We start from the raw sequence: 13,465 nt of genomic DNA, 5'->3' as shown, positions 1-13,465 counted from the left end.
GCTCCTAGCTGTCCAGTTATCCCGTTCTCTCGCTTGACTGGACATGAAACTGACTTTTTGGAGTCGATTTTTAACTATAAACAATGTGAAGTCGTGCAAAGTGATATCTCTTTAATGTATGCGTGGGGGAGTGGTAGGGGATCTTGTAACTGTCTTGTTAATTGTTGTCCTGCATACAAAAATAGTATTGGTTCTTTTTGTTATTTTAAAAACTTGTGTATTCAGCATGGACGATTTATATTAACGGATTTTGATCTGTCTCCTATCAATAAAATTGAGTTAATTATATATATATATATATATATAATATTAAATCATATATAATTATATATATATATATATATATATATATATTAATTTTTTACTGTTTTCTAAAGTCGGATTGACACGTTGTGTGTGTTCGATATGCATTCAATAAAATCCATAACTGTATAAACAAACGTGTGTTGGTAACATTGATTTGATATATAAATGGGTTTTGCCTATTCATTTGTGTGCAGAATGAAGTTCACCCATGAAACGTAATGTGCTGTGTCATTATAATGCCAGGCCGCGGTAGCGGGACACACTCCTGATGGCTTGGTTCGTTACTCTTAATAACACAACAATAGAAACATCTGTCCAGCCTTTCTCTGCCTATTACCAATCCGTCTGTCCTTGATTCAAAAAAAAAAAAAACACTCCATCTCTACATGGTACAGAATGACTTACATTCAGCAATCTATATACTTCAGTCATTTTTTTTATATTAAAAAATATTTATTTATTCTATCTGCCAGACCTTTCTTATTTCATCTGAATGTCATGACGAGTTTATACAGTATATTGTATAAAGTATAATATCTGCAGTCATATGTGCATGTATGTAAAAATGTATCTTAAGTTTGGAGCAGGAACTAATGTATATGCATATTAATGCAAGCAAGGCCCCCAGATGAACCCGGAAGTTTGTTTTTACACCCATGGAGGAGGTTCTGACAAACTAATTGAATTTATTCATGAATTATTCACGCCGATAATGAGACTTAATGTTAACATTACACTTCATACAAATCAATTTTCCTGAATTATTATCCATTCCATTTATTTTATTATTATTATTATTATTATTATTATTATTATTATTATTTTCTCGGTATAACAGTTGTGTGAGGTTGGTTATGCTATGCATCCAGGAGGAGGTATTCCTATCTAATAGCAATGGGGTGCAACTTCCTTAATAAGTGACGTCAAAGGAGCCGCGATCAGCGCGCATGCGCGGCAAAGCGGAGCGGCAGCCGCAGCACGGAGCGGTGTGCGAAACAACAGCAGACATGGCAAGAGATGGCGAGGGACGCGAGCACACCGACACCATGCAGTACTGAAGGGACGGGGGCCATAACATTTCAAAAAAATTACAAAACTTTATAAAACCGAAAAAGGAAAGAAAAAAAATCAGAAAAGAACGCAAAGAAAAATACTCAAGATAATAACAGAACTTTTCCAATGAGAGCACTTCTGTGTACACTGCTCCGCTATATCAGATAGATGATTTGTCCACACGCTTGCACGTATAATGAACGCCCAGCTGTCGATGGAGAACATTGGCGATCTGCACGGAGTGAGCCATGAAAGCGCGGCGGATCTCATGACCGGAGACAGCGCTCATCACAGGAGCCATCGGAGCAGTCTGTCAGCCCATGCGCGCTCCATGGGCATGGCATCAATCCTGGACAGCGGCGACTATCATCACCACCGGCCCCCGGAGCACCCCGGGCTCGCCACGCACCTGCACCCGGCCATGAGCATGGCGTGCGAGGCTCCCCCCGGGATGAGCATGAGCAGCACTTACACCACCCTCACCCCGCTGCAGTCCTTACCGCCCATCTCCACCGTCTCCGACAAATTCCCGCACCACCATCATCACCACCACCACCACCATCATCACCCGCACCAAAGGATCCCGGGGAACGTCAGCGGGAGCTTCACCTTGATGAGGGACGATAGGGGTCTGGCCCCGATGAACAACCTCTACTCTCCCTACCACAAGGATGTGGCCAGCATGGGACAGAGCCTATCACCCCTGTCTGGATCCGGACTGAGCGGCATTCACAACTCCCAGCAGGGGCTGCCGCCCTACGCGCACCCCGGGGCCACCATGCCCGCCGAGAAGATGCTCACACCCAACGGATTCGAGGCACACCACCCCGCGATGTTGGCTCGACACGGGGAGCAGCACATGAGCGCGTCTTCGGCGAGTATGGTGCAGATCAACGGCATCCACCATCATCCGCACACCCATCTCAACGCCCAGGGTCACGGGCAGGTGCTGGGCTCCACTCGGGAGCTGAACCACTCATCCGCGCCCGGATCGCAGCTCAACAACGGCAGCAGTTCGGGACAGATGGAAGAGGTCAATACCAAAGAAGTGGCACAGAGGATCACCACGGAACTGAAAAGATACAGCATCCCGCAGGCCATCTTCGCACAGAGGGTACTGTGCCGCTCGCAAGGGACGCTTTCGGACCTGCTCCGGAACCCTAAGCCCTGGAGCAAACTTAAGTCTGGCCGGGAAACCTTCCGCAGGATGTGGAAATGGTTGCAGGAGCCTGAGTTCCAGAGAATGTCCGCGCTCAGGCTCGCAGGTGAGAGAACAATAGGTAATACACTTCTTCTCTTATCCCCAGTAAATCACTCTCATTTCATTTCCTTCAAAAGCAGTTCACGAGTGACCAGAATTTTTCAGTTCTGCGACGCTTTTTGGAGGTTTCCTATTTAGCTTACTTTCTCGGTTGTGTGATTTTATTCCCTGCTTGTTGTGCTACTTTAATTTATACTGATACCTTCAAACTTGAGGTTGCTTTCTCTATGTATAATATGGACCGCCTAGGTAAAGTGATCCAGCGCAATGGATTTGTTTTGTTTTGCTAGTTTGTTTTGGGCTATTTGATGATGATTTTACATGCAGCCTTAGGGGCAAACAGAAATAGTTTGATCAGAAATGTCTCGAAGCCTCGGTGGCCAAAGTCCCTTTGTATCTATGTGAAAATTGATGCAGTGTCCCAGTGTCCACTTGTCTTTGCAATACGTTTGTGACCACTGATCCACTTTTTTTATTTTAGAACATTACTGCATGTTTTGGTAAAACCCAGTCACATGTCTCGTGGATATATTTTGTTTTTGAACTAGTGTGCGTAAATATGTTACCGTGTTCGATGTGTGCGCACTGCTGAAATGGACTCTGAATACATGTCGCAGTGTGTGTTTGGGTTTGTAAGAAAGGGGCATGTTTTATTTCTTCAGTCTTCTTATTGTTGGATCTCTTTATCTATTGTCCAGCTCCAGTGACGTGTTCTCTGTATAGGTTTTCTTAATTAACTGATTGGGGCTCCATTAATTTGCCTCACGAGAATTAGAATCAATTGGCGTGCGGCTTTGGGGGCCACTGATCCGTTCAAAGTCAGCAGTGAAAAAAAAAGAGAGAGAGCTCTCTTTTTGTCTTTCTCTCTCTTTTTTTCTTGCAACACTTCATCATAAATGTCATTGCAAATATCAGAGTAATTCATTTATGCAGAGTAATTAATTTATGCACATAATGGGCAAGCTTTGTTCTTACTTGAAAATACTTTTCATGGCAAAAAATAAAAATAAAAAATTGTGTCGATTGTACATATGCTCTCTCTTTATGTCATTATCTTAGGTCCTGTACGTACTCAGTAGTTTACTCTTTGTTTTACTCTCTTACGCTCTATTTCTTTTTTCTGTATCGTTTTTATTATTAATATCAATGTCAGGGTATTATGCAGTCATATGCGATATGTATACTGATGCTGAGCTGGTGTTTGTTTGGTTTTATTGTTTATTTTTGCTCCACGTTTTTGTATTATTCATAGTAAAGATCAAAATATGAATTTGCATCATAATATTTTATTTCCACACGTTTCTATTTACATGTTTACACTCACATGATGTAGGCTATTTGAATATATTGTAGCCTATATTCGTTTTTCTTTTGGACGAAATAAGCTTAAAAAACTGTTTCCTCTGTTCTTGCATTATTATTATTATTATTATTATTATTATTATTATTATTATTATTATTATTATTATTATTATTAAACTACCTGAATTCTAATTACATTACAGTTAGATTTAGTTTATTTTGGTTTGGTGCGATTATTTTCTTATTCCGTTAAATTTAATATAAATTAGTGAAGGTTCCAGACACAGTTATGTATATTATTGATTGAGTACACATGGTTGAGAGTATGTGATCGGCCTACTGAGAGGTAAATATAGAATTGGTATATTGATTATTCAAATTCAGTTCCCTTCTCCTTTTCCTTAGTAATGTAAGACAGTAGACCATTCAGCAGTCTTTCACGTCACAGCTCTTTTACACCTTTTACACACTTGTGATTTTTATGCCGTGAATTTGTCATTCATATTCAACTGTATTTTGCTCTTTAAACTCTTTATATTTATATTTTAGCATATGTTTGCTTGTGATGAGGACTTAATGTTTTGTGTTTTAAAAAGTGATCCTAGTCTAGTTTTATTAGAAAAAGAAACAGAAAACTGATATGCAATATTTTATCATACCTAAATAATTTGTATTTGCGTAATTTTGTAATAAGGTAACAAATGAAAATAACATTGATTTCAACAAAATGACATTCTTTAAGCTTTTTGTCGACAATCATTAATAATTTAGCGATCGACATTATTTTTGGAATAACTTTACCTAAACTGAATTGCTGTAATAATTTCTGTCTTAAAGAATTTTATAAAAGCTTTTATTAAAAAAAAATATTATATATATTATATATATATATATATATATATATATATATATTATATATATATATATAATAGTTGGCAATATGGAAGTATTTCAAATAATATATTACAAAGTGTCTAATTTTACGATCTAAACTGTCATCTAAAATCCAAGAGCATTTTATTCATGTATAATATAGTCTTTTCAAACTATATCTGAGCCCAAATGTGCATGCGGCTTCGCTAAACATCATAACTAACTTTAAATCAATAACTATAATAATATTACATTATCATTAAATCATAAAATGCGTATCAGACCAGTAGCTAATGTACATCTAAATAGGCATATAGCGAAACTGAATATATTTTCATATCTATTCATATACCATATATAGCATACGTAATCCGAACTTCTTATCTTTTATTATAATTGCATATGCTATGCAACATAATATATGCTATAATTATATGTTAGCCTAAATAATGTTTAGTAACGTCTGAGCGTGTAGGGTTCTGTTTTGTTGCTGGAGCCACTGTGAAATGAGTGACCGTGGGCGCGCCCTCGCCCTCGTGTGCGCGCTTATCTGGCGCCTGTCTAATGATTTGCAGACAAACAGAACCTATATGTGATGATCAAATGTGCTGAAGGATAAAGAGGTTCTCAGTTATTTCCCTGGGAAACTGCGTGGGTCTCGTCAAAGTGGCCTTGTGCATGGACACAGTTTTGATTTATGACACATGATAGCAAGCTCATTTGCTTTTTGTTAATATTTACCCAAAGTTTCAAACCCCATGCATAGTTTTGTTCTTCTTTTACACGACTTTAGGTTTATTCACTTTATACCTCTTTGTATCATAAAAAAAGACACTATAGGCTATTACAAACTGTTAGGATATTTATAATGTAATTAAATATTTAAAAATTGATTTGAATAATATAAATATTTAAATAATATTTGTAAAAAAAAAAATACTCTTGATACATGTGAATATTAAATATTTAAATGAGTTTTTCTTGTCTAAGCTACTGCATGTAAAAAGTCAATGTGAATGAACGATATAGAACTGAGAGGCAGAACTGTGATTTACATTTTAATGACAAATTAATATAAGAAATATTGCCTGTAGACCAAATGGTCGTTCGCGCGTGTGTGCGTGTGACGGTGCAAGTAAATAGGCCCTACATGCTTTAATTTAAGCGGTTTCGCACCGTCTTTTAGCGCCCCCTTGTGGTTTTCTAAATAACAGTTTTGCCGCCCACTAGGATTTTACACGCACAAAGACAGAAAACATCAGTAGGCCTTTTTATTCAAAATGACCGCTTAGCGATTTTTATTTTAATTTTTTTATTCATTTGCAGTAAGTGACCATATTGGTTGTGTGATAGTGTATCTGCAATGCATGTGGTTGGATTTAAGCACCATGGACAGTTCCAGAGACTCTATTCATGTAGTAAACATGAAAATTATAATACAAAACCCTCCAAAAAGCATCAGTGTTTCTGTTTTGTTTTGTCTATTCCATGTTTTTGACTGATTTACTTTAAGAGCCATTTCAGAAAATCAGTTACACTTTATTTTCAGATGTCCTTGTTGCATTGTAATTATATGTTTAAGTACAGATTAATATTAACTGACAATACGTACTACTTACTCTAACATTAGGGATAGGAATAGGATTTGTTTTAGGGTTAGTTGCACGTAATTATGCATAATTTACCTTTTAATACTGTAGTAAGTGCATGCAATATGTTACAAGGACACTGTAAAATAAAGTGTTACCAAAAACTCACACCATGTCATGGCTTATGAGTCTGTGTCTTTTACATTGTTAGGCAATTATGTCTGACTTTTTTATATCAACCTTTTGTTCTTTCAGCATGCAAGAGAAAGGAGCAGGAGCATGGTAAAAGCGAGCGAGGGAGCATCTCCAAGAAGCCCCGGCTGGTCTTCACTGATGTCCAGCGTCGGACTTTACATGCAATATTCAAAGAGAACAAGCGCCCATCCAAAGAGTTACAAATCACCATCTCTCAGCAGCTGGGCCTGGAGCTCACCACCGTCAGCAACTTCTTCATGAACGCACGTCGACGGAGCCTCGATAAGTGGCTGGATGACTGCAGCTCAAACTCGGCCAACTCCTCCTCCTCCAGCACTTGTACCAAAGCATGATGGAGTAGTGGCTGCATTATGGGAAAAAAAAAAAAGAAAAAAATCTTCGGTGGAAAAGCTTTAAACAAAGAAAACGAGACAATTTTAGACAGCGTTTGCCCTTAAAACTTGTACAGTACTGATATTTATAATATCCAAAGAAAAACACCAAAGACTGCTTTGACTCCCATTTAGGACTTTCTTCGTTTATGTCTGACATTCTGCAAAAAAAAGAAGAAGTTACACACCAATCACTGGTCGTTCCACATCTCAACACACTCCCCAAACCTGCGTCTTTCTTTCTCCTGTGATCAGTTGCTTTCAAAGACTTTTTCTCATCAGTGTTTGGTCATTATCTTGAACGTAGAGTGATTGTTATTCACTCTGATGTCAGATTCCAGATTTTGCGGCGTTATTGAGGGTGTAATGCCTTACGTCACACATTCACCTCTATTGGCATCCCAGAACTAGCCAGGGATGCCAAAGATAATCAGGTGGTGTAGAATCTTGACAAAGGTTGCCTGAATGTCACCCTCAGGATAGTGCTTTCTTCCTAATTGTTGGAAAAGTTACATAGGAACCTAAAAATACATGTGAACTTGCCATCTTCACTACTTATCAATCACAGATGGTAGAACCAAAGAAACACATGTATTTTGTTTTGTTTTGATTTTTTAAATCAGGCCAGACTTTATTTATTCCTCTTAACAAACCCCCCTGTGACCTTTCTAACTCAGTAAATGTAACATGGACTGTGGATTCCGTAGCCATTTAACGTATAATTCGTTCTCCTGTTTGTCCTAAAACAAACTCAATCAGTAGCCAAACGTGTCTCTGTGAGGACACACCTATGCCCCATTCCTGCCTCAGTCCTTTCTTGTGATTATTTCAGGGAGATTTTTGCTAGCTTTAACCTGCCTTTTAACTGAATTTTAAATATTTCAATGCCAGTTGCTAAAAAACCAAAGATAAACTTACACTAACCAGCACCTGTCACCGTTTCACACCCATATCCATCAGTCAAACACAGCTTTTAAATAGAAATCATTTGTATGAGTTTTGCAGACTCTCATTTAATGAGCCTGAAGAGACGTCTGGGTGAAAAAAAAACTCAACACAGGGTTTTCATCGTTTGTCATAATAAGCTTCGTCTGGATGTTAATTGTCATTAGAGGAAGCAGGAGGAAATCCAGGTTGTTTCATGTTACACTTCATTTCAAATTCCTCATCCTTACAATGTTAATGTGCAGAAAAAATATTTGATTGACTGGTGGCTGTCAGCATGCTTTCACAAACCCATATGCCATGTGCCGCCGTATTAGATTCATTGGGTTCATTTTCCATTTAGCTCATGATAGAAGGCTATTTCATTGTCTAATGCATCATTTCATCAGCCATCAACACTACCGCAGTGTCCCCATCCGAGCCCGAACCCAATACTCCAGTAGGAGAGAGTGAGCGCATTCTATGCATTTCACAACTAGGAAGAAAGCATTATGGAGACTGAAGCAGGGTGATGCGTTTGCTTCATATCATAAACTCACTCAAACTCACAAGATATCTGGCCTTGTTGTCTCTTGTGGTGTGTTTTAGCTTTAAAAATATATTTGGTATTTACAACTATTACAACATCGAAGCATATATAAAAGAGCGCTGCTTCCTCGTGTAGAAAAAAATGACAAAAAAAAAAAAACATGTTAAGACCTGCTGATATTTATAGTGTGAACCAAAGATGCTACCTCAGTCCGTTTCCATTCGTAATTTTTATCAATGTAATGATACCAAAGAATACCAAAGATTTGTTCTCTTTGCACGGCCTAAATGAATGATAAGGTGGATGGATAGATGGTGTGTTTCCACTCCTTCCCCCCTTTTTCCTCCTCTCCTTCGCTCTAATGCTCTCTACCACTCATCCGTGCTCATGTAACAGCGCCCTCGGCAGACATGTGTTAAACTCACAGGACGAGTGCCTTGCTTGAACCAAAGTGTTAAACCGCCGTTGACCTCTCTACACCCACCTTTTAACTCTCGGAATACCTCAGCCTGTGGAAGGGCCACTGATGAAGAAAAAAAAATGGAATATTTCTTCTCTCTCACCGTGGTGCTTTTGCCAGTGCAACCATGCAATGAAAACATACCAAAGGAATTTCTCTTGCTTTCTCCAACTCTTGCTGACAAACCAAAGCTCCTGCCACCTCCCTTTTAAATGCCCTGCCAAATCTGCCACTTGCCCCGCCCCCTCACCACGTCACCCGTGGGTGTGTCCACCGATTAGGCCGTGCACGTCTTTACCAATATCTGAATACCTCATAGTAATAAATTTTCACAGTTCTGTTGTATAGAGAGTTTATGTGATTAAGGCAGAACTGAACTAGTTTGGTAATCATTGATGTGACTTCGGGAAAAAAAAGCTTTATGAGTATTTATTTTGATGGTTTTGGCTAAAGTGCTCTGTTTTGGTCCCCAAAGGCGAGTTTCTGTGATAGCAGACTGAAACTTGCAGGAAGGAAAAGAAGCGTATTTTTTATTAAAGCCTTGTGTTATTCCGATACTCTAAGGATGTTTGAATATTCTTTTTTACAGGGTAAAACCAACTGCTGTGATTCTGTGTCTATTCGTTCACTTTCTTCTACTACTGTGTTTGTGGTTTCCATTAATTTAATTGCATTTTTGTATCACTTAACCTATGTTTTAATTTATGTATTTGTAGAAAATATAGATTTGTACATAGTAGGTTTTTTGGGAAAAACAAAACAAACAAAAAACAAAACAAAAATGGACATTTCTTTTATTTTACAGCCTTATGTCTGAAGTGTAGATATATTGATGAATTTCCATTCCTCTGTGTTTGTATGATAGATGGCACTTTGGCCCATGTACACTGCTAGAGATCCGAACGGTCCGCTCACAGAGACCTGTGGGGTGGAAAAAAGCAGTGTATGATGTTTTTTTTTTTTGTTTGTTTTTTTTATGTTATTTAAATGTCCAGAATGATTTTGTCCTTTGTATTTCAAATCATTGATTTATGGGTATTGCTGCACATCCAAAGATTTTCTAACCAAAACCAAAAAGTGGGAAGGGGGGAGGGGGAGGGGGCGAAAGAAAGTAGTGTGATTTTTGCATAAGCACTAGCGTTTGTGAGGTCAACTGCTGTCTGCACGGATATGAACCAGTATAGGGCATAGTGGGACAATGTAGACATACTTAGTTCAACTTATTGGGGGGCATATACTGCTAAACAGTACAATCTGTGGCTTTTGGGACAGAGGGCTACAAGTCCTGCTCACTTTGTTGTGTCGGACACTGAGTGGGTGGAGCATGGGCGGGGCAGCAGGTCTGCCGTGGGCGGGGCCACGTCACTGGGTTGTTTTTTAATTGATGTGGCACTCCTGCCCAGATCCATCTGATATGTCAATTTTGGTTTGAACGTGTGTACTGACAATGAGCAAAGTCTAATAAATCTCCAAAGAAAACAGAAATTGGTGTGTGCATGTATGGGGAGGGCGGAAGTTTGAGTCTAATGGTGACAGTTTAATTTCTGGTCAATTAGCTGCACCAAACAGAATTACAGAAGTGTTTTCAAACAAGATTAACGATTAACTAAATTACTGGGATAGAACTGTGTGTATTACTTTTTAATGTTAAGGTAACTCCAAAAATTGGTTATTGGCAAAACATGTGGTATCATATCATGATGATTTTGCCATTTATATGCTGTTTGCGAAACTTTTGATTTATTAGAATGTGCAGCTACTTTTAAACAGACAAATGCTTGGTGCATGGATAATGCCAAAGTGTTGAATCTGGACCCCTAGAATCGGATTTACTGTCCTGCCTCAAAATACACAGCATTATTTGAACCTGTATTATTTCAGCAAACAGATTCCCTTTCTGCTTGATGTTGCTAATGGCTCGGACATTATAGGCCTATTTGACTGTTCACCTAACGACTGGGCGTTTTGTGTGTCTGCTTAGGATGGACGGCTTGGAAACATCATGAAAAAAAATGATGCAGAATGATGACCCCGAAAAGGATTGAAGAGAAAGCCCATGATAGCAGAGCTTTTCGTCTCGTTATGCTGTACAATCAGAGTTGTTTCATTTGTTGTATTGGGTTTGCTGTCAGTGGGTTTCCTATGTCGCTTTAAGGGTTGTCAACATTTAGGATTTGTTTTGTATAGAGGCAAAGACTGGCATAAATCAAGCCCTACTGTGAGCCAAGAGCCTTTCTGCCCAGAATCCCTTCTAAACCACAGTGAAAGACCCAGAAGTGTTCGCCCACAGCGTCACAGTAGCTCTCTGCTTCAGAATTCTCACCCCTTCTCTTTCCAAACCCTATGCTCCGTCCCGACCCACCCCTCTACTGTAGTGTCTAGCTTAGATAGCTCGATGTATGTGAATGTTGGGATTGCTCTAATCATTAATTCCTATCCCAGTTGGTTGTCGTGGAAAAGGAGTTCCTATTTGATAGAAAGGCTTGGCTCTGTGTGCCGTATAATACTGAGAGCGCCTAAGACAATCAGCTGGAAAACAAAATCATGTTTTTCATTTTTTTATATTTATTTATTTTTTGTAGGTCCAAGTAGGACTACTTCCAGCGATGATTATTTTAATTAAAGAAGGAGGAAGGTTTTGATAAACTGAAAAATAAACTTGCTGACATTTTCTTTCTCAAAAGTAGTGCTTGTTTCCATTTCGAACAGTGCATCTTGTATCAAGCTAGTTCTGTTTTTACACTTTTCTTTTTCTTCTGTTTTTCTCTTGGCCTGTTTTCTCTGTATGTTGTGGCTGTTTCAGTGGAGGAATGCAGTAGGTATTACTCTCAGGTTGTAATGCACCATGCTTTTCATTTTCAATTCTCATCTATCAAAAAGGTTTTTTTTCTTTGTTTTTTTTTTTCTTTCTTTCTTCTTTCCTGTTAGCTACTGTTCTCTATGCCGTGCAATATCATCTTCTGTGTTTGCTAAGCAAGAAAAAAAGAAAACGAAAAAAAAAGATGCAAGTAATGATGTCACCATGCTTTTTTCAGTGTTAAAATGTTTCAGCATTTCTGTAGTCACAAAAATGTAGAAAATAAAAAGGTTGGGTTTTCCAGCACATCACAACCAGACTTCTTGACTTTCTTGTCTTTTATTCAACATTTCTATGATATTCAAAACAATGTTGTAACATATGTGGCCGTTATATCTTTACATCAACAGGAAATCAATTTTTATTTTATTTTTTTCTGAATGGGTGCTCATGTGCCAACCAAGCAACTGCCAGATGAATGTGAATTGTAATGGATAGTTTTCCCCAGGTATTATACACCTCATTGGTATGCATGAAATGCCCAAAATGACCTTTAACATTTACCAAAATGTGCACTATATATATATATATATATATATATATATATATATTATATATATATATATATATATATATATATATATATATATATCTTACACTACACACAATACTGCACCTGACTTGATATACTATCTTATATCAACCTAAATGCTACACAGTACATACTTTATAAACAGTGCAGTAACATTTATATTTCAAACATATTTCAAACAGTAATGTTACACTATCACATGACCTATCTAACATGTTGTGCCATTTAATCTAGAAAGTAAATATACCGTAATGATTATTAATTTTAAAATGTGAAACATTCTGCAGACAAAATTTATACTGGGCACTGCAGAAATAATACAACGAATATGGAAAGTTTAAAATCCTTTGCTTGTAAGAGCCACTTGGTGGCATCATCCCAGCAATGTGAGATTTTACTTCACTTCAAATTAGAAAATAAATCGGAGTGAGTAAATCATTAAACATAATGTAATTGTAAAACTAAAGAACTACGTTCTGAACAAAAAGAGATATGGTAACAATTTATTATAACTTTTATTAATAAATCATTAACAGACATTATATAATACTCAGATTATAAGTTAATATATATTCAAAGAGTTAGAAACCTGAGATAATGTGCTTTTTAATGTTTGCTAATAAACATTAGATAATGATCAAACAAATCATTATTTAGTTAAAATGCTTACAAATATCATTAAACTTTCAGTTGCATATCTGATCAAGCATTTATTGAAAATCTACAAATTTAAAATGCTATAAAATGATTAAAAGCTTGTGTTAATGCACAACACTTTAGCTGCTATTGAGGTGTGATACGGGTAAAGTTAGGGACAGGTTTGGTGGTATGGGTAGGTTTAAGGGTTGGTTAAAGGGTCAATTGTGTACAGGGGTCAATTTGATTATTATAAATACTTGTTTTCCCCTATTTATTTATGATTGAAGGAATATCCTGTTTAATGATATACTGAAGAGTAGTATACTAATGTGAGTTTTGAGGCAATAAACTTTTTTTTTTCACCAAAATTACAATCTCTTTAGCAAGCATTTAGTTAAACGTATAACCAGCCACACTTTATACAAACCTTGTTACATTAGCTAAAAGTCCAAAGCCAATAAAGATACTAAATGATTAGTAATTGTGTATAAACATTTACAAATGATAAATAGTTTCAATTTTAGATTGGCTA

The 13,465-nt window shown here is 37.4% G+C and overlaps 1 protein-coding gene across 2 annotated transcripts; it reads left to right on the top strand.

Annotated features, from left to right (window-relative positions):
* Nucleotides 1–1,226: 1,226 nt before the first annotated feature.
* Nucleotides 1,227–12,021, top strand: LOC109078549 (hepatocyte nuclear factor 6-like). 2 transcript variants are annotated; one of them, XM_042774977.1, is made up of 2 exons: nucleotides 1,227–2,624; nucleotides 6,640–12,021. In XM_042774977.1, the coding sequence occupies exons 1-2, from the start codon at nucleotides 1,556–1,558 to the stop codon at nucleotides 6,930–6,932; spliced, it is 1,362 nt and encodes a 453-aa protein (XP_042630911.1). In that variant the 5' UTR covers nucleotides 1,227–1,555; the 3' UTR covers nucleotides 6,933–12,021. The 2 variants fall into 2 exon arrangements, with proteins under 2 accessions (XP_042630911.1, XP_042630910.1); XM_042774976.1 differs by having other exon boundaries at nucleotides 1,227–2,639.
* The last annotated feature ends 1,444 nt before the right edge of the window (nucleotides 12,022–13,465 follow it).

The sequence above is a fragment of the Cyprinus carpio genome, chromosome A18 (genome assembly GCF_018340385.1).
Source record: "Cyprinus carpio isolate SPL01 chromosome A18, ASM1834038v1, whole genome shotgun sequence".
Classification (NCBI taxonomy): Eukaryota; Metazoa; Chordata; class Actinopteri; order Cypriniformes; family Cyprinidae; genus Cyprinus; species Cyprinus carpio.
The sequence above is the reverse complement of the archived record's forward strand: the minus strand, read 5'-3'. Positions and strand labels throughout refer to the sequence as shown.

Coding starts and splice junctions, on each gene's coding strand:
- LOC109078549 (XM_042774976.1), top strand. CDS start 1,556: ATGAACGCCCAGCTGTCGATGGAGAACATTGGCGATCTGCACGGAGTG. Junction 2,640..6,639: donor CGCAGGTGAGAGAACAATAG/GTAATACACTTC, acceptor TTGTTCTTTCAG/CATGCAAGAGAAAGGAGCAG.